Here is a 17,186-nt window from a genome sequence, read left to right on the forward strand (position 1 = left end):
GAGGGGGGTACAGAGGATTCAGAGTGGGCTCTGCACTGACAAGATGGAGCCCGATGCGGGGCTTGAACTCAAAACCATGAGATCATGACCTGAGGCGAAGTTGGATGCTCAACCAACTGAACCATCTAGGTGCCCCTGGTTTGGTTATTCTAAATTTCTTATAAGAAATTTACTGCCAGCTACTGTGTAGCTCTAGAGCTGTTTCTTCCTTCCTTGCGTGATGTTGAGTTTTTTTTTTTTTTTTTGATTGTGATAATCAACAGTTCATCTCACCCACATGTCTTGGATATCTCTGCGTCTCACTAGTACTGCTCAGGCACAGGGCTTCATAGAACAGCTCCAAAAACCTCTGTAACAATGGGACAGACCAATGGTCAGGAAGTATGAGCTCGTTTTTAGTCCATTATTATGATTTTGTAAACTTACTATTCTTAAATCCTGACCCTGGATTTTTGTGAATTTTACATCCTCCTTTCAGTCAACTTGCCAGCGTAATTAGAACTTCTCATTTATCACAGAAGAAATCCCCTCTAAACTTCCCATAGGGCAAAGTATTGTGGGCTGATGACTATCGAGCTACTTGTGTGCTTGTATCATAGTGGTCATGGTAAATGCTCAAAACTTCCCCAGCGGGGAATCACTTCAACGTGAAGGTGCAGAATAGAAAGGGGGTATCTTACCTTACATTTTAGTGTTTTTTTTTTTTTGTTTTTTCCTAGGAGAGAGCGTGAGCAGGGGAGGGTCAGAGAGAGAGGGAGTCACAGACTCTGAAACAGCCTCCAGGCTCTGAGCTGGCAGTCAGCACAGAGCCCGACACGGGGCTCGAACCCACGAACCGCGAGATCATGACCTAAGCGAAAGTTGGACGCTTAACCGACTAAACCACCCAGGCGCCCCTTACCTTACATTTTAGGATATGTCCTTTATCGTGTGCATGATTCCATCATTTTATAGTGGGGAGAGTATGTCACGTTTTCTGCTTAAAAAGATGAATTAAAAAAAAAAATGCTTCACTCCCCTCAGTTTTAGAATGAGTATTGCCAGGAGGGTAGAAGGTGTGATAGAGGCCTTGTTAAAAATCTGAGGTGTTTGTTTTGTGCACTTGCAGGGGTGGTGCAAAGAGTGGGGGGAGATCCAGGTGGACTTCCCCGGCTGGCTGGGTCATGTAATACAAGTTGCCAGGGGTGGGGCGGAGCAGACAACGCTCTTTTAATGGTTCCTTGTTATAGCCCTCAACAAAGCTGTGTCAATTCCCCTGGCTTTACAGACTATTGCCCAGAAGAAAAGATGTTTGGTTTTCACAAGCCAAAGATGTACCGAAGTATAGAGGGCTGCTGTATTTGCAGAGCTAAGTCCTCCAGTTCTCGATTCACTGACAGTAAACGCTACGAAAAGGACTTCCAGAGCTGTTTCGGGTAAGATCATCTGATGTTTTTACCAGTCTTAGAGTGAAAGAGATCATAGCTTTTGGAAATATTTCCAGGCGAGGCAGGCAGTTGGAGCAATGTGCTAATAAATTAAAATCACTTACATTCTCATCTAGGCTATTTTAAGGTTTTTGCTTTTAAAACAAATCAATATGAAGGCCTGTCCTTTTCCGGATTATAAGGAACTACTAAACTGTGAAGCTCCTTGTAGTTACAACCAAACTATTTTGTTTATAACATCAAGAGACTTTAAAGAAATTACTCTTATTCTCTCCTATACTAGTTGTCCTCTAGTAGTTTTCTATTGTTTGCATTGTTTTTCTTTTTTTTTTTTAAATGTTTTATTTATTTCTAGGAGAGAGAGAGAGGGACAGCGTGAGCAGGGGAGGGTCAGAGAGAGAGGGAGTCACAGACTGAAACAGGCTCCAGGCTCTGAGCTGGCCGTCAGCACAGAGCCGGACGCGGGGCTCGAACCCACGAACCGCGAGATCATGACCCAAGCGAAAGTCGGACGCTTAACCCACTAAGCCACCCAGGCGCCCCTGTTTGCGTTGTTTTTCTAAATTACAGAAATGTATTTTAACCCAACCCGCTGAGGATAATAATAAGGCTTAATAATGTTCTGCCCTGAAACCTGTCAGGGTACGTTCCATTTCATAATTTTGTTCTTCAGAATTATCTTTTGACAATAAACCTGCTTAATAAAGTGGAATTTACTTTCCAACAAATAACCTGGGTAAAATAGAATAGTTCATGTTGAACCATTTCTCATGTTAGAAGTTATTTTTACCAATTTTTCTTGTATCAAAATACTTGTTGATTATTTATTGCTAATCCTGGATTTTGTACTTATTTTGAAGGTTGTCAAAAAGTTTCTGCCCACTTTGCCTGTTTAAATTACATTTTTCACTGAATGTCTTCATTCCCAATGGTGTACACGATAAAAGTTACCAGTGTTTTTCTGTACATATTTGTAATACAGGAAAAGTGTAGTAAATGAAAGCTCCTCAAAGATAATTTATAAAGAGCTTTGATTTGTGTTATAGTTTTTTTCCCCTTATGCAGATATAATCATTTTTTTAAAAAAATTGCAGTGGTTTTGTGTGTTGTAAAATTAGAATATCATGACAGGTTATTTTATGTAAAGAGTGGCGTTTTGTTGCTTATGGAAGTATCTACACACTTCAAAAAAGGTTAATTGGGCAACATTGTTTTAAACCATGGTGACCAGGATCACCCCTGGGTCTTAAATTTTATTATTTTATTTTAAAAACATTATTTTAAAATGACCAAATTGCAGTACCTAGAATTGGTTAATTGGATCTAGGAGTTAATTATATTTCTAAAATGTGCTACAGAAACTGTGGAACTGGATCATCCAGGACAATTAGAAATAGCGTCTATAAACTGTAATTGGATTTTTTTTCTAAAAGAAATAGACTTGCATGAATTCTTGAATGGAAATGAGACTAATAAAGGTTTGATTGTTTTCTTATCAGGTTGCATGAGACTCGTTCAGGAGACATCTGTAATGCCTGTGTCCTGCTTGTGAAAAGATGGAAGAAATTGCCAGCAGGATCAAAAAAAAACTGGAATCATGTTAGTTCATCTTTTGCTTTCTCAATTATACCTCTGTTACATTTATTTATTTCTAAAGTTTATTTATTTTGAGAGAGAGGGAGAAGGAGAATCCCAAGCAGGCTTTGCGCTAACAGACGCAGTGTTCGATCCATGAACGGTGAGATCATGACCTGAACCGAAATCAAGAGTTGGCGCTTAACTGAGTGAGCCACCTGGCTGCCCAGATACCTCTGTTACATTTATAGTAACATTAGTTTTCTCCCATTTTAGGAAGTAGTACGTTTCTCAGATGGAAAAGTAAAAAGAATAAAGAAAAACACAAGTTGCTGCTCAGATACAATTACTTAACATTTTGGTGTGTTTAGAAGCAAAATTTTGCGTGGTGTAGCATTTCCCTGAGGCTGTATCCAATAACCCCATTTTGGAGATTCACAGTGTACATTTCACATATTTTTAGTTTAACGCAGAAATTCCTAAATTTAATTAGACATGGATCCTTTTTTTATCTCTTCGGATAACATTTATCCTAACTCCTAGAGGTAGTATAATGAGCACTTAGAGTTTAGCACCAAAACTGGATTTGAATCCTGCCTTTACTGCTTACTAGTTGCAAACTTTAGGCAAGTTACATTTACTTATAAAGTGGAAACATAATAGCCATCTCACAGAGCTGTTGTGAGAACTGAATGAGATTTATATATAAAGTTTAACACATAGTAATCAGTTATGTGGAATCTGTTCTTACTCTCTACATTTAAATTTAGTTGAGATCATGGCAGTATGTAAATGTGTGTTCTGTTTACTCTTTGTTACCGGTTTTTAGTGACCAGAACAACATTGTTAAGTCTTATGCTAGCTTTTAATTTTTTTTTTCTTATGCTAGCTTTTAAAACAGCATTTATGCAAAATACTTGTTTTTAAGCCGGTGCACATTTATTCTTTATCTTTTTTCCCCCTAACACTAGTCTGAACCTTACATTGTCCTTTGGTGACTGTGTTACATTATTATGATTGATTTCTGTGGGTCTGTTAATTTATTTAAAAAATGAGTTTTCTTTAACAGTTTATCTAGAGAAGATGCAAATTGTGATTTTAAAAGTGATGGCAGCCTTTTTAAGGTGGAAATCTGCAAATACTAAATGTGAATGAGTTTGTGAGTAAGGTACCACATAGGGCTAGACCAATGGCCATGCTAGACTGTGGGAGAACACACCATTGCCGTCATATAAATGACCCCAGGGATGAAAGTGTATGCTAAAAAGAGCATAAAGCATAGGTGTGAAAACCTTAATTTGAGTCTTGTATCCCTCTCTACCCATTCTTGCCCGTTTACTAGCTTTGAGAAATAAGGCAAAAGATAATTTCTCTTTTGTTTTCTTTCACCCTAAATTGGAGTAGTAAGAATAGTCCCCTTACTGCTTTGTAGTGAAGGTAAAAACAAAAGTGTATATGAAAGGGGAGCCTGGGTGGCTTAGTCGGTTAAGCGTCTGACTCCTGGTTTTGACTCAGGTCATGATCTCACCATTTGTGGGTTCGAGCCCCACCCCCCACAGTGCTGACAGTATGACAGTGAGGAGCCTGCTTGGGATTCTTTCTCTCTGCCCCTCCCATGTATACATGTTTATTCTCTATTTCAAAAAAAAAAAGGTTTGAAAGCTTTTTGTAAACTGTAAAACACCATCTGGTAGAAATGTTAGTTGTAAGGTTTGATTTTCTGTAGCCTTTTGGGTCATTCTTACCATATATAAATCTATTTAAATTTTTTGTACAGCACCCTGTTACTATTGCCTGCTTCAAAGAAAAAAAGCCCACGAGATAATTATTCTTTAATACCATGTGGTGGTTAAAAGTGCACATGGGCTCTCAAACACTCTAGGTAGAAAATTGGTTCTCAGTTTAGGCTTCATCAAATAGGCATTTGTCTGAACTAAAGGAATAGAAGAGGTGTCATTTTTTTTAAATGGTATTAAATATTCAGTATTTTCTTCCAGGTGGTAGATGCAAGGGCAGGACCCAGTCTGAAGACAACATTGAAACCAAAGAAAGTGAAAACTCTATCTGGAAACAGGATAAAAAGCAACCAGATCAGTAAACTACAGAAGGAATTTAAACGTCACAGTAAGTTTGATGTTGAAATATGAGTACTTAAGAATAGTTGTTTGGTTTTTATTTTTGTCGGGATGGCATATGGTATGTATAAATTTTTTAAATTACTTTCTTTAAAAAAGTGTTGAAAGGCATCGTCAACGTGGTAGAGATATTTCTATGAGATCTTGGAACTCTTGCCTTTGGCTTTGATGTCATAAAAGTACTTTGACTAGCTAACCATTTCTTCACATTGTGTGGAGATCGCTCTGACCGCTCAGATCTGTTTATTGACGTCTTAAATTGTTCTAGAAGATGAATTTTTCAAGCTTGTTTACTTGATTTTTAACGCATAAGGAAATTGAGATCTGGAGATGTGCAGGAAAGGTATGTAAATAATACTAGCGGACCGTCTGAGACTGAAACCCAGGTTTTCTGGAAAGTAATGTTAGAAATCATAACGTACATATTGCAGTAAAGCTGGCCTCAGGACTTTTCAGGTTTTTGGGACAGTGTGTGGTGTGGAGTGATGGAATGCGAAAGGAATGACAAATTAATACCGAGTTCATCTATTCTTAAAGGAAGTTGTTGAGGGGGAGGGCACCTGTAGTGGTACTTCTGTATTTTGGAGTTTAGATTTTCAGCTTTTGAAAAGGAGATACAGTGCATATAATATTCTTATATGTAACATTAATATCAATGAGGGAGGGTTTCTGAGTCAGCACTATTGAAATCAGACACATTAGTATTTTTGCCCCAGAAATGTAGGCGTATTCACAAAGGTGGAATAAATAAAACTTGCACGGGCTAGTCAGGTTTGGCTACCCTAATTTTATAGTTCAGGCCAAATTTTGTGGCCAAATGGGTTAGGAAGAGACTTTCTGTTCTCAGAGCTTTTTCAAAACTGTAGATGAGGTTGTGAACTGGACAGAGTTTTCAGGATTATAAAAACAATTTGTAGGACCCTGTTAAATGAAATATTATCAGTCAGTGCTTATTTTAGAATAATGGTAAGAGAGTTAAATATACTGATAAGGTAGAGTGAGGAAAGGAGAACTGTCCTCTCTTGGGCATTTTGGTAGATGCACCAAGCACTTTACCTATATAGTTATCTTAGCCATTTGTTTTAGAGATTAGGATAGGAAGTAGAGTGGTGATTTAACCTTGACCCTGGTCACTTAGTAAAGATGGTAGAGATGAGTTTGACCTCGGGTTTGTCTAACTTCAAAGCTGTTTGCTCTTTCTGCAATACCATCCTGCTCCCTGGGGTAGTATGACCAGTGCCCACGACTCTGAAGTCTTTGCACATCAGCTAGCTTTCTGTTCTTTTAAGTAGGTGTTACCAGGCCATAGTTACTCTGATGATATATTTAATCTTTGGCTAAGATACCTTAATATTTGATAGTAAAATATTTAGGTAACATGAAATATGTGTGTATTTTAATTATACATGTTCTTTTCTTTAAAAATGCTTTTCAAGTTTTTAAAAAAATTCGTTAACATACAGTGTAATAATAGTTTCATGTGGAGAATTTAGTGGTTGATCACTTACCTACAATACCCACTGCTCATCACAAGTGCCCTCCTTAATACCCATCACCCATTTAACCCATCCCCCACCAAACTCCCATCCATTAACCCTCAGTCTGTCCTCTATAGTTAAGAATCTCTTTTTATTTGCCCTATGTTCATCTATTCCGTTTCTTAAATTCCACGCGAGTGAAATTACATGGTATTTGTCTTTCTCTGACTTCTTTCATTTAGCATAATTTTCTCTAGTTCCATCTACTTCGTTGGAAACCTTTCTTTTTCAATCTCCTTTTTTATGGCTGTATAGTATTCCAGTCTACACACACACACACACACACACACACACACACACACACACACACATACACACTTTGCATCTTTATCCATTCATCTATATAGATAGACATTCGGGTTGCTTCCATATCTTGGCTGCTGTAAATAACACAGCAGTAAATACAGGGGTGCATACATCTTTTCAAAAAATTTGGGTTTTCATTTTCTTCGGGTAAATACGCAGTAGTGGAATTACTGGATCACATAATCATTCTATTTTTAATTTTCTGAGGAACCTCCATACTGTTTTCTACAGTGGCTACACCAGTTTAAACGTATTCCCACCAACAGTGCAGGAGGGTTCCTTTTTCTTGACATCCTTGGCAACACTTGTTTCGTGTCTTTTTTTCTTTTTTGCATAAATGTCTGTTAAGGTCCACTACCCATTTTGGAACTGGATTATTTGTTTTTACATGTTCCTTTTTTAACCAGCTATCACCAGGGGAAAAGAAAAAGACTAAGTCAACCCTCCATTCTCACTGAGCGTTTTAATGAACATTTGGGAAATAGTAATTTTCTTCTACCACTTGAAGGTTAGAGGAATTGATTATTTATATGTATGTTCTTAGCTCCTCCCTTTAATTATGGGAAAAGTGATACCTGACTAAATTTTGCCTTACCTAAGGGAATATGTCCAGTGTAATTTTAGATTTTTATTATAAAGCTGTGTTGTGGAGGGAGGGGTTAGAGACTGAAAGTAAATCCTTTGAAAAAGGTGTGTGGGCTTTGGAGGCTTAGACTGCAACAGGGTTCTCCCATGTGCATTGTGAATTGCTAGCACCTGTGTGCAACACAACAGTTTTGAGGTACTTGAATTTTTATACATCACCCACTAAATGGTGTCCTTGCCTCTTGTTACATATTTGCTTCCTGCACCCTGCATGTACCTGACCTTTTTTTCTCTTTCTGAGATATTCTTTTCTTTGTGTGGTACTGGAAAGCCATTAGACCTGGAGCTTGAAGATCAGGATTTGAGTTACTGTTGATGAAATTTAAAAAATGTATGACCCTAGTGCCACTTAACATTGAATCATAATTTTCTTACCTGATAAAAGGGGATAATGAACTAAAAAGGATTTTGTAAAACAAAACAAATTCCTGTATGAATATTCGTTATTCTTTTTGTCATCCTTCCTAAAATCTACAATGAATTCTGGTTGCTATGGAATAAAGCTGAAAATCCCTAGTGAGTCTTTGGAGGTCCTATTTTAGGCAAAGAATATTTGGGCTGAGTCCGTTCCCTTCCTGTGCAGTGTGTTCTGCTTCTACTACTTTGCCATTGTCCTTGACTACCCCATGCTTAGCTAATTACTCCTTTGTGCCTTTTCAAATCCCACAATTTTTAAGATTTTAAAAATTGTAGTTTTTTGAAGAATTTCCAGGCCTGCATTCCAGAAGAGTGTTCTTCCTAACTGCATTTTTATATAGTTGTATTCTAGTATCTCAAGTGTTAGATTAAACCATAAGAAATTGCCATTTTTATAGATAGGAAATGGTCTAATAACTGCCGCTTCAACTGTTTCATAGATATTAAGCACTTCTTGGATAGTGAGTTTTCTTCTCCAGCATAGAGCTGACTGCTGCTGCTGCTGCTAATTGTTTGGGAAGCCTTTTAAACATTCCGGTGGACTTATTTCTTCAAAGCCTGCTATTCTTAAGGATTTTGCATGTAAACTTTTGTTAATACAAAGCACTCTAAGCCCTATTCACACGTTTTCTTTAGTCAGTTTCTTCCCATATAGGGTATGACATGGGGTTTGATGTCTAGCAGATATGTACTTAATAAATACTTAATCGCTTCTTTGAATTGGAGGATTGTTCTATCCACCTATGTTGGGGGTGGGGAGGTGTGGTGATCTCACCCCTATTTGTGATATTGTTGTCACTGTAGAGTAGCCGTATGATAGCCTTAGAGCATGGTGACCATCTACCGAAAGATTGATTTTCTGGCTAGTAAATTTATATGGAGTCTTCTAAGGGCAAAAAATACTAAATCATGTTTAGTATCTAATGAATTGCCTTTATTTCTTATTAAATCAGGATCGGTTTTCCCTTTATAGGTAGGGTGTGGTGGTTGTTGGTTTTTTTTTTTTTTTGGTTCCTTTTAAGATTTTTTCCTTTATCTTCATTTTTAGAAGTTTAATTATTGATGTATCTCGGCATTGATTTCTTTGAGTATATCCTGTTTGGGGTTTGCTCAGCTTCTTGAATCTCTCTATAGGTTTGTCTCTTGCCAAATTTGGCAAGTTTTCAGCCATTATATTTCCTTGAGTACCATTTTCACCTCCACGCTCTTTATCATTCCAGGACTGCAATGACACAAGTGTAGATTTTTTTTTTGTCACAGCCCCAGAGGTCTCTAAGGCTGTATTCATTTGTTTTCTCTGTGTTGTTCAGGTTGGGTAATTTCTGTTGTTCTTTCTTCCAGTTCACGGATTGTTTCCTCTGTCCGCTCCATTCTGCTGTTGAGCCCCTCCACTGAGCTTTTTATCTCATTTCTTTTTTTTTCTTTTTTGGCAGCTCAAATTTCAGTTCCACTTGGTTCTTCTTTATAACTTTTATTTATTTTTCAAATTGAGTCCTATTCACTGATATTATTTTTGTTTCCGGCATGTTCATGAGGGCTCACTGAAGCATTTTTGTCATGATTGTGTTAAAGTCTTTGTCACATCCTTCTAACATCTCTGTCATCTTGGTGTTAACATCTACTTCCCTTTTCACTCAGTTTTAGATTTTTGTTCTGGATTTGAGGGATTTTTTAAGTTGAAACTTGGACATTTAAAAATTATGTTATGAATCTTCTTTAAACCTTTGGTTTTACTGGCTTTATTTGGACACCCTTTTAGCAGGGGCAGTGAGAGAAGGGCATCACTGTGTCACTGTGTGGTGTTGTTGAAAGGTTTCCCAGTCAACCTCTATTGACACCTGAGGTGGGAGGAGCTCCTCATTGTTGTGGGACGGGGGTGGGAGTTGAAGTTCCCACATGGTGGGGGTACTCATTTGTGGTGGGCCATGTCTAAAGTGCTGACTCCTCAACAGGCTTCCTCTGACACCCTGGTGGAGGTGTTGGTGCTGTGTAACAGTCTTATGACAATGGAAATCTTAGGTCTCCACTTGGTCTGTGCTGGGATGGGTGGGGTTGGGGCCTCTGTTTTCTGTGGTGTTTGGCTGGCGTTGAGTGATTATTGTCTAATAAAAGTTTCCTGTCTTGTTTAGGCTGCTACTTTCCTGGTCCTTTGGCTAGTGAGAGCAAGGTTTTGTTGTATTTTAATTTAATTTAATTTAATTGATGATGATGATGATGATGGGTCTATACCCATTGGTATTTCTGTGTTTCTGGCTTCTCCAGCTCCAAGACTGGATTTATGAGGCAAAAAAGAAAACCCATAAAAATTAGAACATACTACTGTGTCCTTCCTTGGGTCAAGCTCTCTAGCTGTTGCCAACTTTCAGAGTCATTAGGTTTGTTTTATATGGACTATCCAGGGTTTTTTGTTGTACTTACTTATTAGCAGGAGGAATGGGGAAAGGTATGTCTACTCATACCTTCCTGGAAGCTTACGACCTCATTTTCTTTTTAGAAACTCTAGTACAAAAATAAAAAAGAAAGAAAGAAAGAAACCCTAGTACAAATATCTTCAGATATCAGTACTGCATAGAAAATAAATTCTTTTTTTCTCTAACTCATTTAGTTTTTTATGCCTAGTCTTAGTTTTACGTATAATGGAATTAAATTATACATTTTTTTCCCTCTTTATTGCAGATTCTGATGCTCATAGTACCACCTCAAGTGCCTCCCCAGCTCAGTCTCCTTGTTATAGTAACCAGTCAGATGATGGCTCAGATACAGAGATGGCTTCTGGCTCTAACAGAACGCCAGTTTTTTCCTTTTTAGATCTCACGTACTGGAAAAGGTAAAAGCAACAGAAAATCTCTTTCTAACCAGCAAACCTTCTTAATTACAGGCAATGGTTTCCCACTTCCTTAGCAATTAAATGGCATTTGGCACACAGCTGGTAGCACACATGGTTGGAGGTGGATTAAGCAAGAATTGAGCCGAGAGTTGTGATTTATGTGCTTTTCCTATTAAAATGGATTTAAAGTAAAAATCATGTTAGGGAACCTACATTTCCTATAATGGAGTAGACTAGGTATTCTCTCTGACCAGGTCTTTCACTGAAGAAAGTAAAAGCTGGAAATACAAATTTTAAGTCTTTAAAAGTAGCATTGGTAAGTGAATAAATTAGTAAGAAATAATCAGAGACCAAATGCTAAGTAACCCCAAAGTCGAAAAGAGATAATAGATAAGTAAAGGGAGAACATTCGAAAAGAAAGCAGTTAAGGATTTTGTTTTCTATTTCACAGATTTGAGAAGACTAACACATTAAACGTGAGATAACAAGCATTTATCTTATGATAGAATTCACACATAGATGATTATATGGAACTATGGAACATGAAAGACAAAATAGCAGTGAGAAAATAAAGACACCATTTTCAAAGGAACAACACTCAAAGCTGAGTTCTCAATATGGACAGAGGAAGTCAGAAAATAATAGATTAATATCTTCAATGGGCCAAGAGATAATAAGTCTCAACCTAGTTATATATATGTAGCAAAAAAATACTTTGTAGCTGGCTCATTGGGAAGACCATGTGACTCTTGATCTTGGGGTGAGAGTTTGAGCCCCACATTGGGTATAGAGATTACTTAAAGAAACAAACTTAAAAATATCATTTATGAACAAGGGCATAAGACTTTTTGACTAGGAAAAAAGTTGAGAATTTGCTGCCAAGCTCACCGTGAATAGCAAAGTTCTACAGGCAGAAAAAGAGATCTAGATTAAAATTTTGAGAAGGATAGATAAAGTAGCACATATTTAGGTAAATATGAACAAACACTGCTTACAATAATAATAGTTGGGGTAAAAAAAAAGAACGAATTACAAGACAACAATAACACATAAATCAAGGCAATAAAAAGGATAGGAGTTAAGGTATCCTAACATGCTTTGCATGGTTAAAAATAAATATAACTTTGGGGCTTGATTAAAAAAAACAGTGAAAACCTGAGTCAAGAAGGGAGGGGCAGAAAATTTAAAAATATATCTAGTAAAACAAAATGATAATAGAAACCATTGGTCGAAGAAGAAAGTAGAATAAAAATAACTAAAAAAAACTGAAAAATACCACAAATCAGAACATGCTGTGAAGTTAAAAGAATTGGAGGAAAAATTAATGCTTTCAATGCTTAGAAAAGAAAAACTAAAAATAAATGAAGTGATAAGCATTCAATTTAAAGATAATGAAGCCCAATACAAAGAAAAATAAAAGCAAGGAAATCCTAGAGATACAAGTAGAAATAAATGGAGTAGAAAACCAGTAAGCAATGAATAGGATCAGTAAAGCTAAGAGTTGGATCTAGAAGCAGACCTGACCTAAAAAATTACTGGAGATAAAGCAGATAAAGAAAAAGAGATGGTATTCATAAGTATCTTAGATTTTTTTTAAAAGGGAGATTTAGCTATAAACAAGACAAATTTATTTTTTATTTTCTATTTAAAAAAAAATTTTTTTTAACGTTTTATTTATTTCTAGGAGAGAGAGAGAGACAGCGTGAGCAGGGGAGGGTCAGAGAGATAGGGAATCACAGACTCCGAAACAGGCTCTGAGCTGGCAGTCAGCACAGAGCCCGACGCGGGGATCGAACCCACGAACCACGAGATCATGACCCAAGCGAAAGTCGGACGCTTAACCGACTAAGCCACCCAGGCGCCCCAAACAAGACAAATTTAAAAGACCGTAGGACATTATAACCACTGTATGCTGTACAGTGAACATACCGGTGAAGTGGATGATACACTAGTAGGAAAATACAGTTTCCAAAACTGTCTCAAGACAAAATAGAAAACCTGTATAGTCTTATAATAGAGAAGTTGATTCAGTGCCCAAAGGCTTCCCTCCAAAAATCCCAGGCCCATTTTAGGCAAATTCTCCCAAACATTCTAGAAACACATGATTCTGATCTTGTATTGGTTTTTTCAGATTATGAATAAAAGGGCATAGGCCCTAAGCATTCTATGAGGCTAACATATAACTTTGATACCAAAAGAGTATATCATAACCAGATTGGATTTATTCTAGGGATGTAAGATTGCTTTAAACATTAAAGTCAACTGATAGAATTTGCCACAGTGATAGTTTGTAAAGAAGGGGGAAAAATGCCTGTCATCTTAGCAGTACTTTGAAGATGTTTGATATATTTAAATGTTTCTTCAAATTTAAAATAAAACCTTTAGTAAATAGGAATAGAAGGAACCACAATGATAAATAATTGGCATGAGTATGTTTCAGCTTCTATACACCAGCAACGTAACCTAGAAAAAAGATGTTTAGATGTGCATTGCTGTGTACAGAATGTTTGGCGGAGCAAAAGTTGTCCCATCGAAAGGAGAGTAGATAAATTGTGGTATATTCACAGGGTGCAATACTGTACGTAAATTAAAATGAAATAAAGCTCTGACAATAGGTTTGAACCTGAATGTTGAGGAAAATTGCAGCAGTAGAGTATGATTTCATATATGTGTTTTTTTTAAATACGAGATAGTTGAGCAATATATGTAGAGATGTAGACTTGTGTTAAAACTGTGAAGTATAAAGAAAAAAGGCACAGAGAATGGGCAGGGTGGGACTGGAGAGGGCCATACAGGGGGACTTCACAGGAAATGACTTTCCCTCAGAGTATGTGATCCACAGGTGTTTTGTAGTCATTTTTTAATGCCTGTGTGTATATTTGAAACAGAACTTCAGGAGCAGCCTCTGAAACTGCTGCCTCTCAGAATGACCCCCACATCTTAATTTTTGATGAGGTTCCAGTGTGGAATTTAAGGGACCTGGGCAGTTCCCATTACCTTGGTAATTCCTAGTTAATTAGGGTTTCTCTAGGAGCCTTTCTGTTGGAATGTGATAAGACCTTAGAAGTAGAACCTTCTGATCATGTTGTACTAGTTATAATTATGTAGAATTTTTCTTGTTTCTTATTTTTGTATTACTAGTTTTTTACCTTATTAATCTACTTCTCCCATTTTTTTTCTTTTAGACAGAAAATATGTTGTGGGATTATCTATAAAGGCCGTTTTGGAGAAGTCCTCATTGACACACACCTATTCAAGCCTTGCTGCAGCAATAAGAAAGCAGCTGCTGAGAAGCCGGAGGAGCAGGGCCCAGAGCCTCTGCCCATCTCCACTCAGGAGTGGTGACTGAGGTTTAGGTAGAAGGGGAACAAAAAATGATTTTAATTTGGGAAGAAAACAAAGCAACAAAACCCTCCTATTTTCACTTGGACACCTGCTATTCTGCCAAAAGACACTTTCTAGAATAGTTTTGAATGGGTTATTTCTCCTCCAGTTCCGCAAACTCTGAAGCCAGTGTCTAGCTTACTAAAAGAAAAAAAGTGTACATAATATTTAAGATGCTGAGTATTTCATAGGAAAGCTGAATGCTGCTGTAAAGTGCTCTTTAAGTCTTTTTTTTTTTTTTAATCCCCTTCTAATGAATGAAACTAGGGGAATTTCAGGGGACAGAGATGGGATTTGTTGTATGATAAACGTTTGTAGTTTTAGTCTTTCTATATTGAGAAGCAGTGGTTGGGGCATTTTTTAAGATGGCTGGCTATACTTGTTTTTCTTCATGATAATAAATTTGTCATAACTCAGTAACATGGACTTGCCCCTAGAGGTAGTTAATTATTTAAGGTCTTGCCAAGGTTCTGATGAATCAAACCTGTACTACTGAATATTAAGCAGGACAGACTAAGCTCTCCGGTGCAAATACCTTGAAGGAGTAAATTCTAAATATACAGAGAGGTAACCTGAGTGTATATGTTGCATCCTCTGTCACCTCCCTCCATAATGATTTTTGATAAAGATTTTAATCTATATTGAAATTTCTAAAGCAAAATCAAAGCTCCTCTAGGGAAATGTTAAGTTTTAGGATGAACAATCCTAAATGAAGAGTACCAAAGCATTACCGCATGGTAGAGATCACATTCTATTAAAAATATTAAATTATCTAAAAAAAAAAATGTGCAAGTCTTCAGGATGGCACACACAAAAAAAACAAAGGTTAATGCTTCTTGGGGCACATTTCTTAGAGGGCTTGCCTAGTGTGTAAATAATGGACTTTTGTTTGTGTTACATGACTGGTGACTTCACTGAAAATCTGCACAATTCAGTTTTAGCCCTGGATTACTTCAGTTGACCTTTGTGAAGGTTTTATCTGTGTAGAGTGGTTGTTTGACTTGTTTTAACCTATTAGGGTTTGGGGTGTTTTTTTTCCCTTCTTCAGTCTATATTAAAGTAAAATTCTACTAAAAGAAAAGAGGTGTGTGTTAATGTTGAGTGGGTTGGTTTAGGTTTGGCTTCCTTTTAGTCAGGGTTTGTGAGTATTGAGATGTTAGATGATGCATCCTGAACACGGAGCTCTTCAGTTCGAAAATCTTCATTTGAAGGCTTTTTACTTGAACCCAAACCAAAGTACTCTCATTGCCTCTTTTCTAAACATTCAGGAATAACCTGTCACCAGTTCAGACTTTTCATAATTCAGGAGGATCATTTGCCTACCTGATAAAAACATGACTCAGTGCTTATTTTTAAAACTGGATCTTAAAAAAATAGATAGTATAAATAACAGTAAGGAGTGAGCCACTTTTTATGGGCACCATATAGTTTTATAGTTCTTAATCTAAGCTTAAGATTTTATATTTCTTCCTTATGGCAAAATCTACAAGCCACCGTATGCACAGACTACACCGTGAGTTGGGTTGGCTCTCCCATAGCCTCTGAGGTGAATTACAAGAGTCCCAGCCATTATCATCTTCCTCCTGTTGTTTTGAAATGGTTTTTTTTTTTTTGTACATTTTGGCTACAGTATTGGTGGTAGAATATACTATAATATGGATCATCTCTACTTCTGTATTTATTTATTTATTACTAGACCTCAACCACAGCCTTCTTTTTCCCCCTTCCACCTCTTTGCCTGTAGGATGTACTGTATGTAGTCATGCACTTTGTATTAATATATTAGAAATCTACAAATCTGTTTTGTACTTTTTATACTGTTGGATACTTATAATCAAAACTTTTACTAGGGTATTGAATAAATTTAGTCTTACTAGAAAATAAAAGAAGCTGTTTTGTGGCTTTGTTGAAAAGATGTTCTTAGGTAAGAATAATGTTTTTGACCTTCACAGATATTCAGTTTAACCCCTTAGTATTATAACAAGCCATGAAAGGAAAAAGGCCTCTTTACCGAGAGATACTTTAAAATAAAGATGTTTTAACTGACCTGCCCAATAATTGACCTTGTAGGTAAGATGATTTTAACAGTGAATGACAATCTTTTCAATGGTTGGTTGATTTACTTCTTTTCTAGTTTATTTTAACTTAATTTTATTATTACTTTTTAAATGTCTCCAGGGTTCAAGGTTTATGTTTCGGTTTTATTATTACTATCTGTGGGAATCGTCATTGAGACTTTAAAAGAAATTGTAAAATTGGTCAGAGGGAAACTTGGATTTGGGCGTTGGGTTCAGACTTGGTCTCTAATATCTGGCTCTGCCCCTTTATTAGCCATTTGAGTCTCTTTGCCTTTGTGAGCTTCCAAACTTTTGTAAGATAATTTACAGAATTATTTATTTTATAGAATTATGGAGAATCTAAAGGGATGTAATCCATATGAAAATTTTAAAAACAGATTATTAGTTGGGAAAGGTGAATCCTGTGGGCCAAACTTTCTGTACTGTTCTTAGGGTTTAAATTTGCTTTGGGTTAGTGCAGATGATTTGTCAGATTCTCATCTAGTTACTATGAAGTTACCAAGTTAACCTGAAGTTAAGCTCAGGTTGTTGGCAGAATCCATTTCCTGTGGCCTTAGGATGGGGAGTTCAGATTCCTTATTGACTATAGGGCCCTTTGGCTCATTACCACGTGGCTTCTCCTGACATGGCCGCTTCATGCATCGAGCCAGCAGGTCTCCAGAGCCAGTTTGCTGGTGAGACTGAATGTCCTCAGGTCCTGGCCACATTCAAATGAAGAGGGTTACACAACGAACACCACAAGGTGGGGTGTGGGGCCCATGAGGGACATCTTAGAGTGCTCTCTGCCACAGCACCTGATTTTCTTTTCTAACTTGAAATTGGGCCTCTTTGCCCTACATTACAAGTGCTTTCTG

At 37.0% G+C, this 17,186-nt stretch overlaps 1 protein-coding gene across 4 annotated transcripts in view; it reads left to right on the plus strand.

Annotated features, from left to right (window-relative positions):
- LOC144240263 (SIN3-HDAC complex-associated factor) overlaps positions 1-16,143 on the plus strand; it is a 32,549-nt gene extending 16,406 nt beyond the window's left edge. For all 4 annotated transcript variants that reach the window (XM_077774570.1, XM_077774571.1, XM_077774568.1 and 1 more), the window contains exons 2-6: positions 1,268-1,415; positions 2,927-3,026; positions 5,000-5,126; positions 10,720-10,870; positions 14,056-16,143. In XM_077774570.1, coding sequence (XP_077630696.1) covers positions 1,288-1,415; positions 2,927-3,026; positions 5,000-5,126; positions 10,720-10,870; positions 14,056-14,215 — 666 coding nt within the window. In that variant the 5' untranslated portion in view covers positions 1,268-1,287 and the 3' untranslated portion in view covers positions 14,216-16,143. The remainder of the gene's footprint in view (positions 1-1,267; positions 1,416-2,926; positions 3,027-4,999; positions 5,127-10,719; positions 10,871-14,055) is intronic.
- Positions 16,144-17,186: the final 1,043 nt, after the last annotated feature.

The sequence above is a fragment of the Crocuta crocuta genome, unplaced genomic scaffold (assembly GCF_008692635.1).
Source record: "Crocuta crocuta isolate KB4526 unplaced genomic scaffold, BGI_CrCroc_1.0 scaffold176, whole genome shotgun sequence".
NCBI classification, from domain to species: domain Eukaryota; kingdom Metazoa; phylum Chordata; class Mammalia; order Carnivora; family Hyaenidae; genus Crocuta; species Crocuta crocuta.